Genomic DNA, 16843 nt, shown 5'->3' with positions numbered 1-16843 from the left:
TGATGTGTTATGTAGTATAGTAAGGGGTAAAGAGGTAGAGGTCACTTTAGTTTGCCCACTGGATCGTACTTCCCCATACAATTTCGCTTTTTGCCTTTTATGGTAGTTTCACCTCACCCAAACATCTAGAACCTGCAGACGTATTCATTGTTTCCATGTGAATGATTATCAAAAATGAATCGTAAAAACTGATACTGTTGTGAGAGAAGATTTATTTTAAGATCACGATTTATCCTACTCTCAAGAAAAAATAAAAACTGGTTTCCAAAAACGAGAAACAATTCAAATGTGTATAACTCAAAAACAGATTTTGCTTGAAACGGAGAAAGAGCTTCTGAAACCATCCCTAGCTTTGATTGACAGGTGTGAAGACGTAAATAGCTTTGGACACCCCAACGGTGGGTTGCTGCCAACAGAGAAGTCAAAATCACAAAGTAGATCGAGAGTATGTCATTGCAGAAAGCACCTTTACGTAACCGTAAATGACGGGCAAAATATTTTGCTTGAAACAGAGGAGGAGCGTCTGAAACCATACCTAGCTTTGATTGACAGGTGTGAAGACGTAAATAGCTCTGGACACCCCAAAGGTGGGTTACTGCCAACAAAGAGGTCAACATCACGAAGGAAATCAAGAGTGTGTCGTTACTGATAGCGCCTTTACGTAACCGTTAATGACAGGCATACACCTTTGCGTAATCGTGAATGACAAACAGTCACATTTACGTAACAGTTCGACGAAATGGGAAAGACTTTTATATTTGACTCATATATGACAACTGGATTACAAGATGACGGATCATGAGGTTTTGACCTATCCCCTACCAAGTTCAATTCCACATTTTAGATTTCAAAATCCGTCTACCTGCCGTTTGCGAGAAAATGCTAAAACCAGCTGACGGCACCGTTGCCACGTTCAATACCACAGTCTTAATTTCAAAACCTTTATGAGCCGTTTGCGGAAAGACTAAAGCCGTCTGATGGCACTTTAACAACCCCGTCGGTCTTTACAACTAAAAATAGCACTTGATTGAAGAGGCACACCGTGTGTATGCATTTGATAAGAGTTATATTTTGTGATACGTGGGCCATTTTCTAACCTTCGCTCTGTCTGGTTACGATAGATACAGCAATAGTCATCATTCACATTTTTATGTCTACACGTACAGTAAGGAAATATTAGAAAGTTATTCGAAAAAAACATTAAGTAGATTATTTATTTCTTGCTGTGTGTCTGCAGAGGAAAATGATTAATTTCTGTAGTTGAATAGCTGTGATTTTTCTTTATAACTGTCAAAAGACGAACCTATAGTATTAGCGTAGATGTACAATTTATACTATACAGTGTGTATCGCACGATACAGTAAAGTAAATGGTCTCATTTTATAAATTTAGTCAATTAAAAAAATCTGACTATTCCACATGTAATTTGTAAAAGGGCTTTCAATGGCGTTTGGTGTATTCAGTCAGTGTTCTTTTTGTGATTTTAGACTTTTCAATTATCAAAAGTAGAAATAAAGTTAGGTGCAAACATCGGTCGCAATATTCTTTATAGTTTTCAAGTGACTTGAAAACTATGTATTAACAGACATTTTGTCCACACAACTCTCTTCAGCCAGACCAGTCAGGGCAAACGAACAAAGATGGATCTTTGCCTCATCGGTATGTCCTGGTAAAATGAAATAAGGAGCAATTGGTAAAACAACATCCATTGCATGATAAATCTCTTAGAACATGTGTGCTCAATGAGATAAAGGATAAAGCTATGACACTGTGTTAGGGAAAATAAAGATAACAACAAGCAACATTGTTGACTTATATATGTGGTATTTTTCAATCAAATTTATCCAGAAAATGATGTTCTTACCACAACATTGTCTAGATCTGTGTCCTTTGGGCACGGTGGACTGGGTACATCGAACACGGAAGGGTCCTTAATCGACGTGACAATGTTGACGAATCCAATGGCATCAATGTACGGATCTATTGAGTATAAATAGGATATTAGAATTACTTCATTTGACACCATATCGACTTTGTCATTATTGATTGTGGTACTTCTGTTTAGAACGGTCAAGAAAAATTAAAACAATCGAACGATCGAGGGAAGCGTCATAAATAAGTAGAAAACAGCAAAGTAACAATCTTAATACTCTGATCATGGTAACGACAGCTTATAATAAAATACTGTTTGAATTGTTATACAATGTTACAGATATATTCTTAGTTCTTATAATCAAGGTCATTCATACTTCCAAGTACGCATGCGCACCGATAGCAATTGTGGGTAACATATCAACTCGTCTCGACTATTGTCTCGATTTGCATAACAATGACCAGAGTAAGTGTGAACGATCTTATTTTAGTCAATAGTTAAAGGGCTTTATTACTGTATTGCTCCTTGTAGAAAATAAGACAGGATACAAAGATATTTCTTACTCACCATTTCCGCCATTGACTACGGTCTCCAGAACCGGAAGGCAGCTGTCAGCGGTGAAAGAAATCCTCCCGATGAGACCAGGGGCAAAAGAGTCGATTGAGTAGTCGTTTACTTTCAGTCCCTTTGGGCCACCGTATTGGTACGATCCCAGAAATGTGGCATTAGCTATTACATGGGGTGAAAAGTGTCAGTTTTGAGGGCTAATCTAAAAAAACATTTACATAAACATATGGTCAGATTATATATGAAGTAATACTTAAAAATTTCATTTCGAGTTCATCATTAAGGTTAAGTTACAAAAAAAGAGTATCTTTTACGATAATCATTTTTAGAACTGCATATAGCATGTCATCTGCAACGTATGGTTCAAGTTATACTACGTGATTTCGAGATAATCATCACATTCACTTCTAATGACGTTCCGTTTCACTTACCAGGGATGCAGTTGAACAAAGAATTGGTCAACTTGCTCGTGGTGCACTGGTTTGAAACTATTGAATACGACACTCCCTATACGAACAAGAATTGAAAAAAAGATGTTCTTGATGTAATAATATTGTAAAACTATCCTTGGATCATGTTTCCAAACGTGCAGAATCAGGAATGAAAAATAGAATCATAAACAAATATATATGTACAAATTATCTTAATGACTATTTTGCTTTTCGCTTTTTGTGTTAGCATTAGAATGTATGAACTTCACAAAACCATTTTGCCACGCCACGTCAGCTGATCAGGTTTGTAAGGGAGAACATTCGCAAACAACGTATCACACATGTACAGACCGACCTTGTTGTAGTCTTCAACAATCCTGAAGCCGTCCCCCACCAGTGCCACTTTCATCTTGTCATAATCATAAAACTCCATGATGGTCTGGTTGTTTGCCGCTGCAGGATTCAAAAATAGCTCTTTTAAATCTGTCGTCCTTTCCTAGATGTTTACCTAAATATCCCAATTTACTTCCGAGAGAGCAAGAAACTTGTCAAAAGGAATCGGCCTCATCAATACCCCCACCCAAATTAAAAGATGATTCTGCTCAGGTCGCCATGTTGTTGTTATGAATGACTACTTCAGGCAGCATAAAGTTAAACAAAACATCCAAGTGATCAAATGTGCAAAGTCTGTCTGTATATGCAACTGAACTTATTACATCTGGTGGACACTTATGGGCAACTGTCCCAGTTTTCTAGGACAAATGCTCCCGTGAGCCAGCATGACCCACTTTCTACCATACAATTCCTAATAATACTTCCTTTGGACAGAAATTCCTGTTAACAAAATTCCTGTACAATTCCTAGACTTCTTGCAGACCACTGCACACACTGCTATACCATTAAGCTCGCCCCTGTGGTGTCGCCAAAAAAAGAATGTAACATGTCTTACATGGTTTTCCACCGCTTACTGAGCCACTGACAATACCCATCGTCCCAGACCACTGCTTTGGTACACAGCAAGGGCTGGGGTTGGAGTCTTCAACCGGGTCTGCGATCGTTGCCCCTAGCAATAGAGCTTGGAAACAAAGAAGCACATAAACCTTATAAGGCTACGATACATATTTGTACTTTGTAGGGTCGAAGGATATCATTGAGGCAACATAGTTATATTCTTCATGAAAGAAAAATCAAATCATTCTTACCGATTGCCACGAAGGTCAACATCTTGGGGAAGGTTTCTAGGGTTCGCGGAAAGAAATAGAACAGATTTAAGGCTGAATTGTTTTGTTTTTTTAAACAACTACGCAGTCTTTTAATACAGCTGTCTGACAGGGGGTGGGCGGAACTGCACGAGGTTGTTTGTTTGAACTTTGCCTTGTTTGTTTGAACCTTGCCTTGTGAGGTAATAGTCACCTTGAGGTCACTGAGAGGACACAAGGTAAACAGTACCTCACAGGGCTAGAGTGTTTCTCAGGGTTACTTGAGTTTAAGTAAACGATACGATACTGACCATAATTTTTCATTTTAGAACACAATATTCTACTCTTAACACAATTCAATTGTGATTGAATATAATGATTCTTTCGTGTGAAATGCAAACGCCAAGGGGACATCAGCTGACCGGTCAACCACTCGGCCTTACAAGCTTGTAAAACCTTTAGTTGGATATGACGTGTTTGCTTGTTTTATTGCGTAACGAGCGTATAAGCCATGCCACCTGATGATAAGTGATGCAGAATCACTAATGGCTAAGATCTGCTGATGATCACATGGCAGTAAAATAGAAATCTTCTAAGTTTGTAAGAGTCTACGATCTTCTTGGATGTGACGTTTTTGTTTGTTTAGATACGTCACAAGTATATCAAAGGCATAGTCAGATGAGTAAGACCGACTGATATTATACCAGTAAAACATAACCTCGTTGTTTTGAAAGACTTTATAGTAACTGTTCCTTTTTAGTAATTACATGAAAAATTATTATCTTTGGGTGATATGTTTGCCGACGACCATGACACGTTGACCATGGCAGTCAAGATTTCAGCATAGTCCATAAACTATCTCGTGTATGATATACAATCAAATATAAATTATGTAAAGTCACACGTATTTAAACATTAGCATACACATTTACTGACGGCAGTTCTTTACAGTTGAAACCTATTTGCATTTGCAATGGGTATGTTACGATCGTTTCATTTTTCACATGTCAGGCTGAATGAATTCCTAAGATCAATAACCTCGAAAGATATAAGCTTTGGCAACAAGTGGTTTAGGATAGAATACTAGCCTTCTGAATTCGACAGAAAAAGGAATCCTCTGCTTTAGATCTTTCTCTGTCACTCAGTCTAATAGGGACTAGTTCATGGTACAGCACAAATAACACTTCCCATACATCTTCGTTTATATGTAGTTTTGCAAGACTTAGCTAGCCGCTACCGGGCTCAAGAGGCAGCTGAAAAGAGTGTAATGGTCCAAATAGACGGATAACAGGCTAGTGGAATTAGTCCGCTATAGCAGTACAGTTTGCAGCTATTTGGCCAATTTCAACTATTTCCAGCCGACTCGGCCGGCTTAGCTACAACCGTAATACTGTTACGCTAGGAATGAATGGTTACAAAATACATACAATTCAAGATAGCTGGGAAAGAAACGTTTATTTTGTGATCACTAGGCATCCTGGCATAAACGAAAAATAGACATCGTTTTGCAAAGAATATAAGAAACAGAGTTTGATAAAAGAAGCACAAATGTTTCAATAAAGGAAAACAAATTTAAGAAATGTAATTATAGATAATTCTAATTTTCGTTCGTTAGTGATAGTTCGTTACGAAGGCATTCTAGCAATTGCAAGAAACTCATATAGTTTGTAACACATACTTTCATTGTAAGATGGCGACTGATAACTTGTAATGTATATGTATTCGTCAGCTATTCTTTAGCGTTTGTGATTTAGTCATCTACGAAATTTGCACAAATATTTGTTGGTATAATATTTAGATCTATAAATGCAGACTTCTGTAGCAATACCATTGATGGTTTCTACGTGACTCAAAATCTAAAACTAAATTCTACAATACATTTGGTCCCCACGGATCTCTTCAGCCAGGTCAGGGCAAACGAGCAAAGGTGGATCCTCGCGGCATTGGCACGTCCTGGAAAAATAAGATAAAGGGCAATTGGTAAAGCGACATTCACTCCCATGGTGAATCTATTACAAGAATGAGTGCACAACGAGATAAACTAGTAAAAAACACATTTAGATGTTCAAACGTCGTTCATCTTGATAATGTTCGAGCTGTGATATCATGTGTTAACACATTATAAACATGCATCTCATTGGTCTGACTCTTCCTGGTTTAACCAACCAACATGGTGGCTGTGACGTCATGTGCAAACACATTATAAACATGCATCTCATTGGTCTAACTCTTAGGGATTAACCAACCAACATGGCGGCTGTGACGTTACTTACAAACACCCCATACAACCATATCGACAGATAAACGTGTAACAATATTTAGCTTCTTAAAAAATAAAAAATAAACTTGTGTATTGAAAACAAGAACGGCTAGACAGAGGAAAGCCAGGAGTCTGACAAGGAAGGGCTTCCTCCAAAGGGGGGATAACACCCTGAAATGATGATTTGTTCAACCATATGTATCTAGTAAGCGAGTGTTCTTACCACAACGTTGTCCAGATCTGTGTCCTTTGGACACGGCGGACTGGGTACATCGAAAATGGAAGGGTCCTTAATCGATAGGGCGATGTCGATGAAATCAAGAGAGTAAGCAGACGCATCTAAATGGTGTAAAAGAAACAAGGTCAGTAGAAAATACAATTAAGAATTAGCCATGGCAAATATGTCATTATGATTTGGGTAATTTGTTACTAGAGATTGATTAGAAACAAACATCAGTAGAAGCATGTAAATCAGAGTCTCGAAATATTGTTACCAAATTGTAGTATGTTTACTGACTTGCTCCTGTGATAACCACGGTCTCCCGGACGGGAATACAGCCGTCAGCGGTGTAGGAAATCCTTCCTTTGATGTTAGGAGCGAACGCATCAACAGAGTACTCGTTCACCTTCACTCCCTGCGGGCCGCCATATTGGTAGGAGCCAAGGAAAATTGCTTTCGCTGTGGAATGCAATATGTTGTTAGTTTTTAGCAATCTCTTTGCTCCAATACCCGTGAACAGTGGGTGTTAGCCAAAGGTTTCTTCAAACACAACCTGTCGACGGTTACCTTCATTAGGGCAATGCTGACTGGTTTTACTTCCCACTGCAGCTAGATTTCGCTGAAATAAGAAAGATACGGTCCCAAACGTGACTCGTCTTGTATCGACTCCCAACCCCCACCACCACCCACCATCCTCTGATACTTTTCTTTTTTCACTTACTTGGTACACAGTTCAATATCGGTTCCGTCAACTTGCTTGTGGTACACGTGCCTGATGCTATGTTATATGCCACCATCTATATGAATAAAAAAAGACAAGGTTATGATCATCGATAAATATCGTATTAACACATGGCGTCACAACTATTAGATTGAATAGTCATCGCCATGTTGATGTAGCAGATCCAAAATGGCGGCCAGTCCTTCAGAACGAACAGCATAAGCGACCTCACAGTGCGCATTTGAAGTCGTGATGCATTGTGGTGCCTCACCAAAAACTCTCAACACCCTACTGACAGTTCGAGATTATTTGTTTAAATCTTGTCATGTGACGTAATATGTGTTTGCCTCACATTCGTATACTTTTCTCTTGAAATCACAGAACCCACAAATACTAGAAAAAGTGGGACTTTTCGTCTTCCACTGATTCCAAAAAAGAAGTCAAACCCAGCTAATTTAGATATAGCCAACAAATGTATATAGTACCAGTAACCTATTGTTACAGCAAAGTCAGACACAGTTTACTGACGCATGTATGTTTTTTCCTATGTTTTTATCATGTATTTGCAATTAGCCCACGGGCATGAACTTGCAATAAACTTCTCTCTAATAAAGAACATATACTGTGAGTATCAATCACCTCCAGGGTAACTAGAGTTCAGAATTGTAACAAAATGGAGAAGCAAACCTTGTTGTAGTCTCCCACGACTCTGAACCCTTTCCCCACCGTTGCTGTTTTCTTGTTGTTGTAATCATAATAGAACATCATGGTCTGGTTTGTCGTCGCTGTAAGATCAAGAGAGTGTATTTCAGTCTCGTTACCCTTTGTTAAATATCTTTCAAAAGAGCTGACATAACGTTTATCGTAGGTCGAAACATTTAGTACGTATCCACCATGCACCCATTCACCCACCCCACGCCAATTACCTATGGACAAAAATAGAGTACGAGAAATATCGATTATCTATTCACGTCTATGGGTTAATATCCCAGTCAAGAAATGCATGGCAGTTTCGTCTGGCAACTTTCAGAAACACAGGAATGAATGTAAGATATCTTACATAGTTTCCCATCGCTTACTGAGTCAACCATAGAACCCATGGTTCCAGACCACTGCTTCGGTGTACAGCAAGGGCTGGTGTTGGGGTCCTCCACAGGGGCTGCGATCGTTGCACCTAGCAAGAAAGCTTGGAAACAAAGGAATACATAAATTATAAGAAGCTAAGGTACATATTTCTACGTGGTTAGGTCAACATGAATCTGTAACATATACGAGTAATAATATGATCACAAAGACGCAGACGACATGCAGTCGGCACACACCCTCGAAAATGAACATTGAGCTGTCCTGTACTTTCAAACCATTTTCTGAATACTTCGAACTGTTTTCTTAACTTGAAACTGTGTAATTTCTTACGTTTTTACGCAGTACAATGTCCTGGTCTTTACTACTAGACAGACTGATTGGCAGTAGTAGTAGTGGTGATTTTGAAATACGATGTCTATAGTAGACAACATGGTTACAGTCTGATTCCTTAAAGAAAGAACAAGGAGATGCTTACCGATAGCCACGAAGGTCAGCATCTTGTCGTGAGGTTCTGTTGAGTTGGCGAGGTGAAATGAAGCAAGAGACTTACGTCTCGCCTTTTAAATACTACACAGTCTCTTGTTTTAGCTCTGACTCAGGGGACGGGACTGTCTGAGGTCATATGTTTGAACACTGCCCTACATACGTTATGAGACATGGTAAACATTAACTCGCAGGGCTAGAGTTTTTTTTTAAGGTTACCTGAGTTCAAATAAACGATACAATTGTGATACTGAGCACCTGTAATACGTTATATTTGACAAATAGTAGTCTGCACTTGATATGTTATGAAGGAAAACAATATTTTAAACTCGTTGAATATTTGATTTGATTTGATTACATGAAGTAAGGTAAGCTTTTCAACCCCCCCCCCTCCCCCACACACAAGCAAGACTTTTACTTAGATGTGACGTCAGTGTTTGTTTGTTTCTGACCATTCAACATTTAACCACCACAGCACCAGCTGATAAGACCTTTACTTGGATATGACATCATTGTTTTCTCTAATCATTCGACCCCTCCCCCTTCACAGGCAAGATCTTTACTTAGATTTTACGTCAGTGTTTGTTTGTTCCTAACCATTTAAGCTACCACAGCACATTGTCAAGCTGATAAGATCTTTACTTGGATATGACATCAGTGTTTTCTCTTATCATTCGCCCCCCCCCCCTCTTCGCAGGCAACATCTTTACTTCGATTTTACGCCAGTGTTTGTTTGTTCCTAACCATTTAACCTATCGCAACATAAGCTGAGACCTTTACTTGGATATGACATCAGTGTTTATCTACAACCAATCGGCACACCTCCACACCAGTAAGACTTTTACTTGGATATGACGTCAGTGTTTTTTTCCATTACAACACAAGTGTACGGGCCACCTATCTCTAAGCGACGTGTAATCGAATGACCAATAATAACTCGCCAGTAAAAACACAATCCTTGCAATTATAGTATGACCCTATAATTACTTTGTGGTAATGACACCAAAAAATTTCTTAACAAACTGTCAAGTTTTACCAAAGCATATTGTATGTCAACGTTTGCATCCAATATCTCATTACAATTTATAACTTTAATGAAAAAAGGCTGCTATGAAATCAAACATAAACCGGCTACAGGTTAATGTTTTAATGTTAGTAACCTACATCTTTTGTACAGTACAGTAGCTGACATGCAAAGTTGCAAACACAACCTTCAAGAAGAGAAATGTGATTCTATTTCAAAACTACAAAGTTTAAAATATGTTGTGAAATATGTTGTTTGGTTAAACTTTGCAGTTGCCAGGTAAATCGAATGTGTACATGTAATTACAGTCACGTGCAGACACGTAATTAACATACGTCTCACAGGCCTGACTCTTCTAGGCTTAACTAACCAACATGGCTGCCGTTACGTCACGTGGAAACATCCATACTACTTGTTGGAAGAAGATGTAACAATATCGAACGTATTCAAACAAGAAAAACAGAGAATATCCTACTTTTAAAGAGCAAGAATAGGGTGACATTGCTGACTTATATGTGGGACTTTTTATTCACCCAAATGTTCCAATAAGTGATGTCCTTACCGCAACGTTATCTAGATCTGTCTCCTTTGGGCACTGGGTATATTTAGTACCTCAATGGGCTAGAGTGTTTCTCAGTGTAACTTGAGCTTAGATAAACGTACGATACTGACCATATTCCATATCTTATGTTTGAAAAAACACGGAATTCTTTGCTGAATATATTGTCATTGTAACTGAATATAATGACTGTAAATGTCGTTTAGAATTTAAACTTCAAGTTTATATCAGCTAAGTTAAATTTGACCCCTCCCCTCACAAGCTGGTTAGACATTTAGTTGAATCTGACGTGTTTTTTTTATTTGTTTAATATTGCGTAACGATTGTATGAGTGATGCACTTTATTTATAAGTGATGCAGTAAAAACGTAATCCTTTGAGTTTGTAAGAGTCCAGAATATGTGAAATTTTGCTTGTTTATTTTAATACGTCACAAGTGTGAAAGCTAACGCATAATCAGATGAGTAAGACCGACTGATATTGTGCCCAAAAAACATCACCTCGTTGTTTCGAATGCGTTTATAGTAACTGTTACGTCGATGAAAGTTAGACATCTAGGTAATAAGATACACCAAAAGACAGTTACTCATGCAACTGGATAAAATTTGAAACAGACATTTCATACAGTATCCGCTATCTTTCGTCAGTGACTAAATGAAAGAACTGGAAAACTATTGTAGTAAGTTACTGTTATTTTTGGTAATTGCATCAATTATTCTCTTTGGCCTAATATGTTTACCGAAGACCATATGACATGTCGACCTTCGCAATCAATTTGTCAGCATTGTCCAAAAACCATGGCCACCTCGTGTATACTATACAAGCAAATATGTGAGTATTCGTGCGTATGTAAACATAAACTAGCAGAGTTATTAACAGTTAAAATATGACTTACCGCAATATTCGCACGAAAGACGTAATACACTTACGCTAAGAATGATGTAGCAAATATGAAATCGCTGCAAAATTCATACAAATTGAGAAGGCTGTGAAAGAACCGTTTATTTCGTGCACGCGTGATCACTAGTTATCTTGGTATAAAGCAAGCTAAATATCGTTTGACTAAGAGAAATGAAACAGAGTTTGATAAAAGACACACAAGTAAAGGAAGACTACTTTTTAAAAGAAAATAAACGTTGAATGATTTCGATATTTTTCGTTAGTAATAGTTTCAAAAGGAGAAACTAAGTCCTTGATGTATTCTACATATTGCGGTCTCTTATGTAGGTAAGATGGAGTAAATATAACGACGGCATTTCCATAATTGCAAGAACCTCAGAGTCTGTCTTTTCGACATATCGTTTGTAAGACAGCAATTGATAACTTTTAATGTATAACGGGGGGCGCCCGAACATCGACGCGCCCTAACATCGCACGGATTTTTTACTGATCTTATTTTGCATAAGTACGCCGTGTTTGTGTCCAATAACTAAGCTGATAAGGAAGGTAAATAACCCAAGTTCATGCACATGATTGTCATTTACATTCAAAACATATGTGTACATATTCATTTCTTGTTTTGTCGAAAAGTAGTATTTTGACAATAATGATGGTAGCGCTAAGTAGAGGGTCACTGCGTAGCTAGACAGCCCGGCACCTAAATATACGACCTGTGCAAAGCAGATACATAAGTCACACAGCTATCATACACATAAGAAAAATAACTTCATAAAACACTAAAAATTTGGGTCTTTAAGTGTTTGTTGAGAAGAAAACCGACCAAAGAAAAACAACGTAAACATTGCTGTCGTCTGACGACGTTGTTTTCCCGCCATTTTTGGGGGCCGCGATGGTGGCGAAACGATTCAACGCACAGTTTTGTTACGCTCTAACATGTGATTGGTACCGTCTATGAAAAGGAAACTGAATACAGAGATGGCGAAGATATTTCCCAATAAGTAGACGGAGTATTGTTGATGTCAGCGGTGTCGTTTATTCGTAATGATTTCGTAAGTCGGGCCGTATTCAATACGTACGTCGGGCCGCGTAGTAGCCTATTTCCCGTGGAAACATGAACTGGGATGCGCTAGATATAGCCCTTCTCACATGACGTGAGAAGTGCACACAGTCAAAATTTTCCGGTCAAAAGAAAGCTAGAATATAGCAGACTTCAAGCCTAATTTACATTTCCCTAACTTCATCACTAACTTCCGAAAAGAGCAAAATTACCAAAGCGTAGGAAGTTAGGCACACTATCTGGCGTAGCACTAAATCAGAAGGTACATTCGTGAAAATGTCTCACAGCGTCTTCCGCATGTAACGCGGAGCATGAAGGGCCCATGAACAGTATGAATACATTTTTTGTCCAAGTATGGTCTTTAGATGAATGTGTTCAAAATTCATTCATTAAAACATGACCATTCTCTGGCAACCAGCAATGGAGCGCCGCGAGTTCCAGCGCGTAAAAAAACGTCCGATATTTGGGCACCCCCCGTTATTCATCAATAATTCTTTAGCGTTTGTTGTTGAGTCCTCTAAGAAACTGGCACAAATATTCGTCTGTATAGGATCTAGAAATTCAGCTAGGTGCAAACATCGGTAGCAATACCCTTGATGGCTTCTACGTGACTCTATATCTATAACTATGTTCTACAATACATTGTGTCTCCACGAATCACTTCAGCCAGATCAGGGCAAACGAGCAAAGATGTATCCTGGCGGGACTAGTATGCCCCGGCAAGATAAAGGACGAACGGTACTACGACCTTCGCTATCATGGCGAATGTCTGAAAAAAAAAATGGAGAGATAAACAAGTAAAAGTAAACACATTTAAACACTATTTTAAACGTTGTTCATCTTAATTGATAATGTTCGGGCTGTGATGCCATATGTTAACACATTATAAACATGCATTTCATATGTCTGACTCTTCCAGGTCTAATCAACCAACATGGCGGCTGTGACGTCACGTGCAAGCACATTATGAACATGCATCTCACAGGTCTGACCCTTACAGGATTAACCAACCAACATGGCGGCTGTGACGTCACGTGCAAGCACATTATAAACATGCATCTCACAGGTCTGACCCTTACAGGATAACCAACCAACATGGCGGCTGTGACGTCACGTGCAAGCACATTATAAACATGCACCTCATTGGTCTGACTCTTACAGGTTTAACCAATCAACATGGCGACTGTGACGTCACGTGCAAGCACTCCATCCATACAACACCAAAGAACTTGTAATAATTTTTAGCTTCTTCAAAAAAAAACAAAGAAACTTGTGTGTATTAAAACCAAGAAGGAAAGACTTTGTGGGGGTTTTCATGTTCAGCCATTTTTATCTAGTAAGGGAATGTTCTTACCACAGCGTGATCAAGATCTGTGTCCACCTGGCACGGTGGACTGGATACATCGAACACGGAAGGGTCCTCAATCGATGGGACAATGTCGATGAAATCCTGAGAGTAAGCAGTCGCATCTGAAATGTATAGAAGATCATAATTAGATCTATATTTCCAATAATTGAAGGATCATAGCAAACATATCATTACTGATTTGAGTAATTTGTTGCTAGGGATTGATTAAAAATAATCATCTGTTGAAGCATGTAAATCAGAGTCTGGAAATATTGTTACCAAATTGTAGTATGTTTACTAACTTGGTCCGGTGGTAAACCCGGTCTCCCGAACGGGAATACAACCGTCAGCGGTGAAGGAGTTCCTTCTTTTGATGTTAGGGGGGAACTCGTCAGAGTACTCGTTAACCTTGAATCCCTGCGGGCCGCCATATTGGTAGGAGCCAAGGAAAGTGGCTTTTGCTGTGAAAAGTAATACGTTAAAGTTTTCAGAAACGACTATATATCTCTATGCTTCATTTTCTGTAAACTCTGGATGTTAGCCATAGGTGTCTTCAATCACGACCTCCCCATACGGTTATCCCCCAAAGGCGACACTAACTGGTTTTACTTCCCACTGCCGCTAGATGTCGCTGCAGTAAGAAAATGCGGTCCCAAACGTGACTTATCTTGCACCATCACCACCCCCCCACACACGCACACCCATTTCTTCATCACGTTTCATGACGACCTCCTTGACCCGACATAAACCGTGAAAAGGGTTCGGGGTGCAAGCTGAGTCACGTTTGGGACCGCATTCTTCCAACTGCAGCGCCACCTAGCTGCAGTGCGACATACATTCAGACATTCTAGCCATACAGAAACCGAAAAGTTGGCATATATATTTACCAAGCTGGCACAAACACCAATACAAAATGATCTGATAGCAAACTTCACTCATAAAAACAATTTCTTCATGATAACCATCTCCTATTCAACTGTACTAATATTATCTAATGTACTGCATGATTCAGAGTAGAAATTGATGTAATTTCTGATACTTTTCTGATTCACTTACCTAGTACACAGTTCGATATAGGTATCGTCAACTTCCTTGTGGTACAAGTGCCTGCAGCTATGGTGTATGCCACCATCTATATGAATAAAAAATGACAAGGTTAAATACTGTATCAACACATGGTGTAGCAACTAATAGATTGGATAGTCATCGCCGCGGCGCCGCCATGTTGATCCAAGATGGCGGCCAGTCTATCCGAACGAACAAATATTGTTGAGCCACCTTCCGGTTCCGAATGCGCAGTCGTGATGCATTGTGGTCCCTGACACAAATTCGAGATCATTTGTTTAAATCTTTTCATGTGACGTAATATGTGTTTGCCTCACATTTGTATCTTGCGAGTGTCAATCACCTCCGGGATTCAAAATTGTAACAAAATGGAGAAGAACCTTGTTGTAGTCTTCCACAACTCTGAACCATTCCCCCACCGTCGCTGTTCTCTTGTTGTTGTAATCATAATAGTACATCATGGTCTGGTTTGTAGTCGCTGTAAAATCAAGAGAAAGTAGTTCAGTCTGTTGTCCTTTGAGACATATCTTCCAAAACAGCTGACAAATCGTTTATCGTAGGTCAAATCATTTCGTACATGCAGCCACACCCCTCCCCAATTACTCATTGACAAAAAATAGAGTTCTAGAAATACTGCTTCACTATTCACGTCACCTTATTGCTAAAATGACTACTTAATGCATGCCAATTTTCTCAGAAAACAAGAAGGATTGTAAGATAACTTACATAGTTTCCCATCGATTACTGTGTCAGAAATAATACTCAAAGTGCCAGACCACTGCTTTGGTGTACAACAAGGACCGGGGTCCTCCACAGGGTCTGCGATCGTTGCACCTAGCAAGAAAGCTTGGAAACAAAGACAAATATGAACAATATGAAACTTAGATACATATTTCTACGTGGTTAAGTCAACATGAATCTACGGCATTGACGAGTAGTATGTTTTAAAAAGGCTTGCAATCGACACAAACCCTCGAAAATGAACTTTGAACTGTCCTGCTTTCAAACTGTTTCTGCCTATTTTTAACCGTTATTCTTAATTTGAAACTGTGTATTTCTTCAAGCTTTAACGCTTTTACGCAGTGCCATTGTTTGACCATCAGAACATGTGTTTATCTAGCAATTAAATATGTTTCTTGGTACTAGTTGTCTGTTCCTACTTCCTATTACCGCCAAAAAAGTGCATTCAGTTCTTTACATCAGAATTCCAACTAGTTCGATTTTTACTTTGCACAGCATTTATGTGCTTCACTGATTTCAACTGATGACACAAAAAAGGTACAGTAACAGATTTGAACTGTTATTCAACTGCATGTATCTTTACAATGGTGTTTCTAGTATTGTTGTGGAATATAGTGATATATATGAGTATCAGAATTTTGTTTCTGATCCTGTTATTAAAATGAAATTAATGGCCGAGCTCGGAGAAATCCTCATTTTGAATAGGCCACTGCTTGTTTGGATGTCACTGTCCAAACAAAAGAGGCATAGGGGGACTGTACCTGCAGAAATTCTCATTCAAAATGGCTGCTAGCTGCTGTCAATCTAATTGGTTGTTAAGGGGAGGGTGAATGCCCCATTGGGCTTGCAAAAAAGTGGTTGCTGAATGGGGAAGACAGTCTGTTGTTTAGGAGAGGGTGATAACTATGTAAAAATGGACGGGACTGTTTCAATGTGTCCTCTGACGGCAGGTTGAACAGATTCACAGGCTGGCAGGCATTGGCGCACGGGAGCCCGCGAAGGCCTCCGGTAACCCGATAACCCCGGCCCTTTGTGGACGGGACCTTACCTTAGCGACCGGCCAGTAGTAGACAACATAGTTACAGTTCTTTGAGGAAAGAACAAGAAGATCATGCTTACCGATTGCCACGAAGGTCAACATAGTGTCGGGAGGTTCTGGCGAGTTGGTGAGGTGAAATAAAGCAAGTGACGTACGTCTAGATACTTAATACCCTATCGATTAAGCGCAAAGTTTGAAAAATCTGGTAGCTTCTAAAGAGTCGGGTTTTCTTTTAGCTCTGACTCAGGAGGTGAGACTATCTGACGTCATC

General features: G+C 39.2%; 3 protein-coding genes across 3 annotated transcripts; all 3 read right to left on the bottom strand.

Annotated features, from left to right (window-relative positions):
• Positions 1 to 1049: 1049 nt before the first annotated feature.
• On the bottom strand, positions 1050 to 4236 carry LOC136440066 (mammalian ependymin-related protein 1-like). Its single transcript, XM_066435845.1, has 7 exons — positions 4074 to 4236; positions 3821 to 3946; positions 3227 to 3324; positions 2872 to 2947; positions 2441 to 2602; positions 1865 to 1980; positions 1050 to 1666 (listed from the first exon to the last, which is right to left on the bottom strand). The coding sequence occupies exons 1-7, from the start codon at positions 4093 to 4095 to the stop codon at positions 1622 to 1624; spliced, it is 645 nt and encodes a 214-aa protein (XP_066291942.1). The 5' UTR covers positions 4096 to 4236; the 3' UTR covers positions 1050 to 1621.
• A 1263-nt stretch (positions 4237 to 5499) lies between these two features.
• On the bottom strand, positions 5500 to 8967 carry LOC136440065 (ependymin-related protein 1-like). Its single transcript, XM_066435843.1, has 7 exons — positions 8833 to 8967; positions 8332 to 8457; positions 7959 to 8056; positions 7272 to 7347; positions 6848 to 7009; positions 6554 to 6669; positions 5500 to 6023 (listed from the first exon to the last, which is right to left on the bottom strand). The coding sequence occupies exons 1-7, from the start codon at positions 8852 to 8854 to the stop codon at positions 5979 to 5981; spliced, it is 645 nt and encodes a 214-aa protein (XP_066291940.1). The 5' UTR covers positions 8855 to 8967; the 3' UTR covers positions 5500 to 5978.
• Positions 8968 to 12863: 3896 nt separating this feature from the next.
• On the bottom strand, positions 12864 to 16843 carry LOC136440064 (uncharacterized). The gene is made up of 7 exons (XM_066435842.1): positions 16653 to 16843; positions 15519 to 15638; positions 15173 to 15270; positions 14784 to 14859; positions 14030 to 14188; positions 13734 to 13849; positions 12864 to 13148 (listed from the first exon to the last, which is right to left on the bottom strand). The coding sequence occupies exons 1-7, from the start codon at positions 16672 to 16674 to the stop codon at positions 13086 to 13088; spliced, it is 654 nt and encodes a 217-aa protein (XP_066291939.1). The 5' UTR covers positions 16675 to 16843; the 3' UTR covers positions 12864 to 13085.

This window comes from Branchiostoma lanceolatum, chromosome 8, assembly GCF_035083965.1.
Source record: "Branchiostoma lanceolatum isolate klBraLanc5 chromosome 8, klBraLanc5.hap2, whole genome shotgun sequence".
NCBI lineage: Eukaryota > Metazoa > Chordata > Leptocardii > Amphioxiformes > Branchiostomatidae > Branchiostoma > Branchiostoma lanceolatum.
Note: the sequence above shows the minus strand (reverse complement) of the source record. Positions and strands in the feature narration are given on the sequence as shown.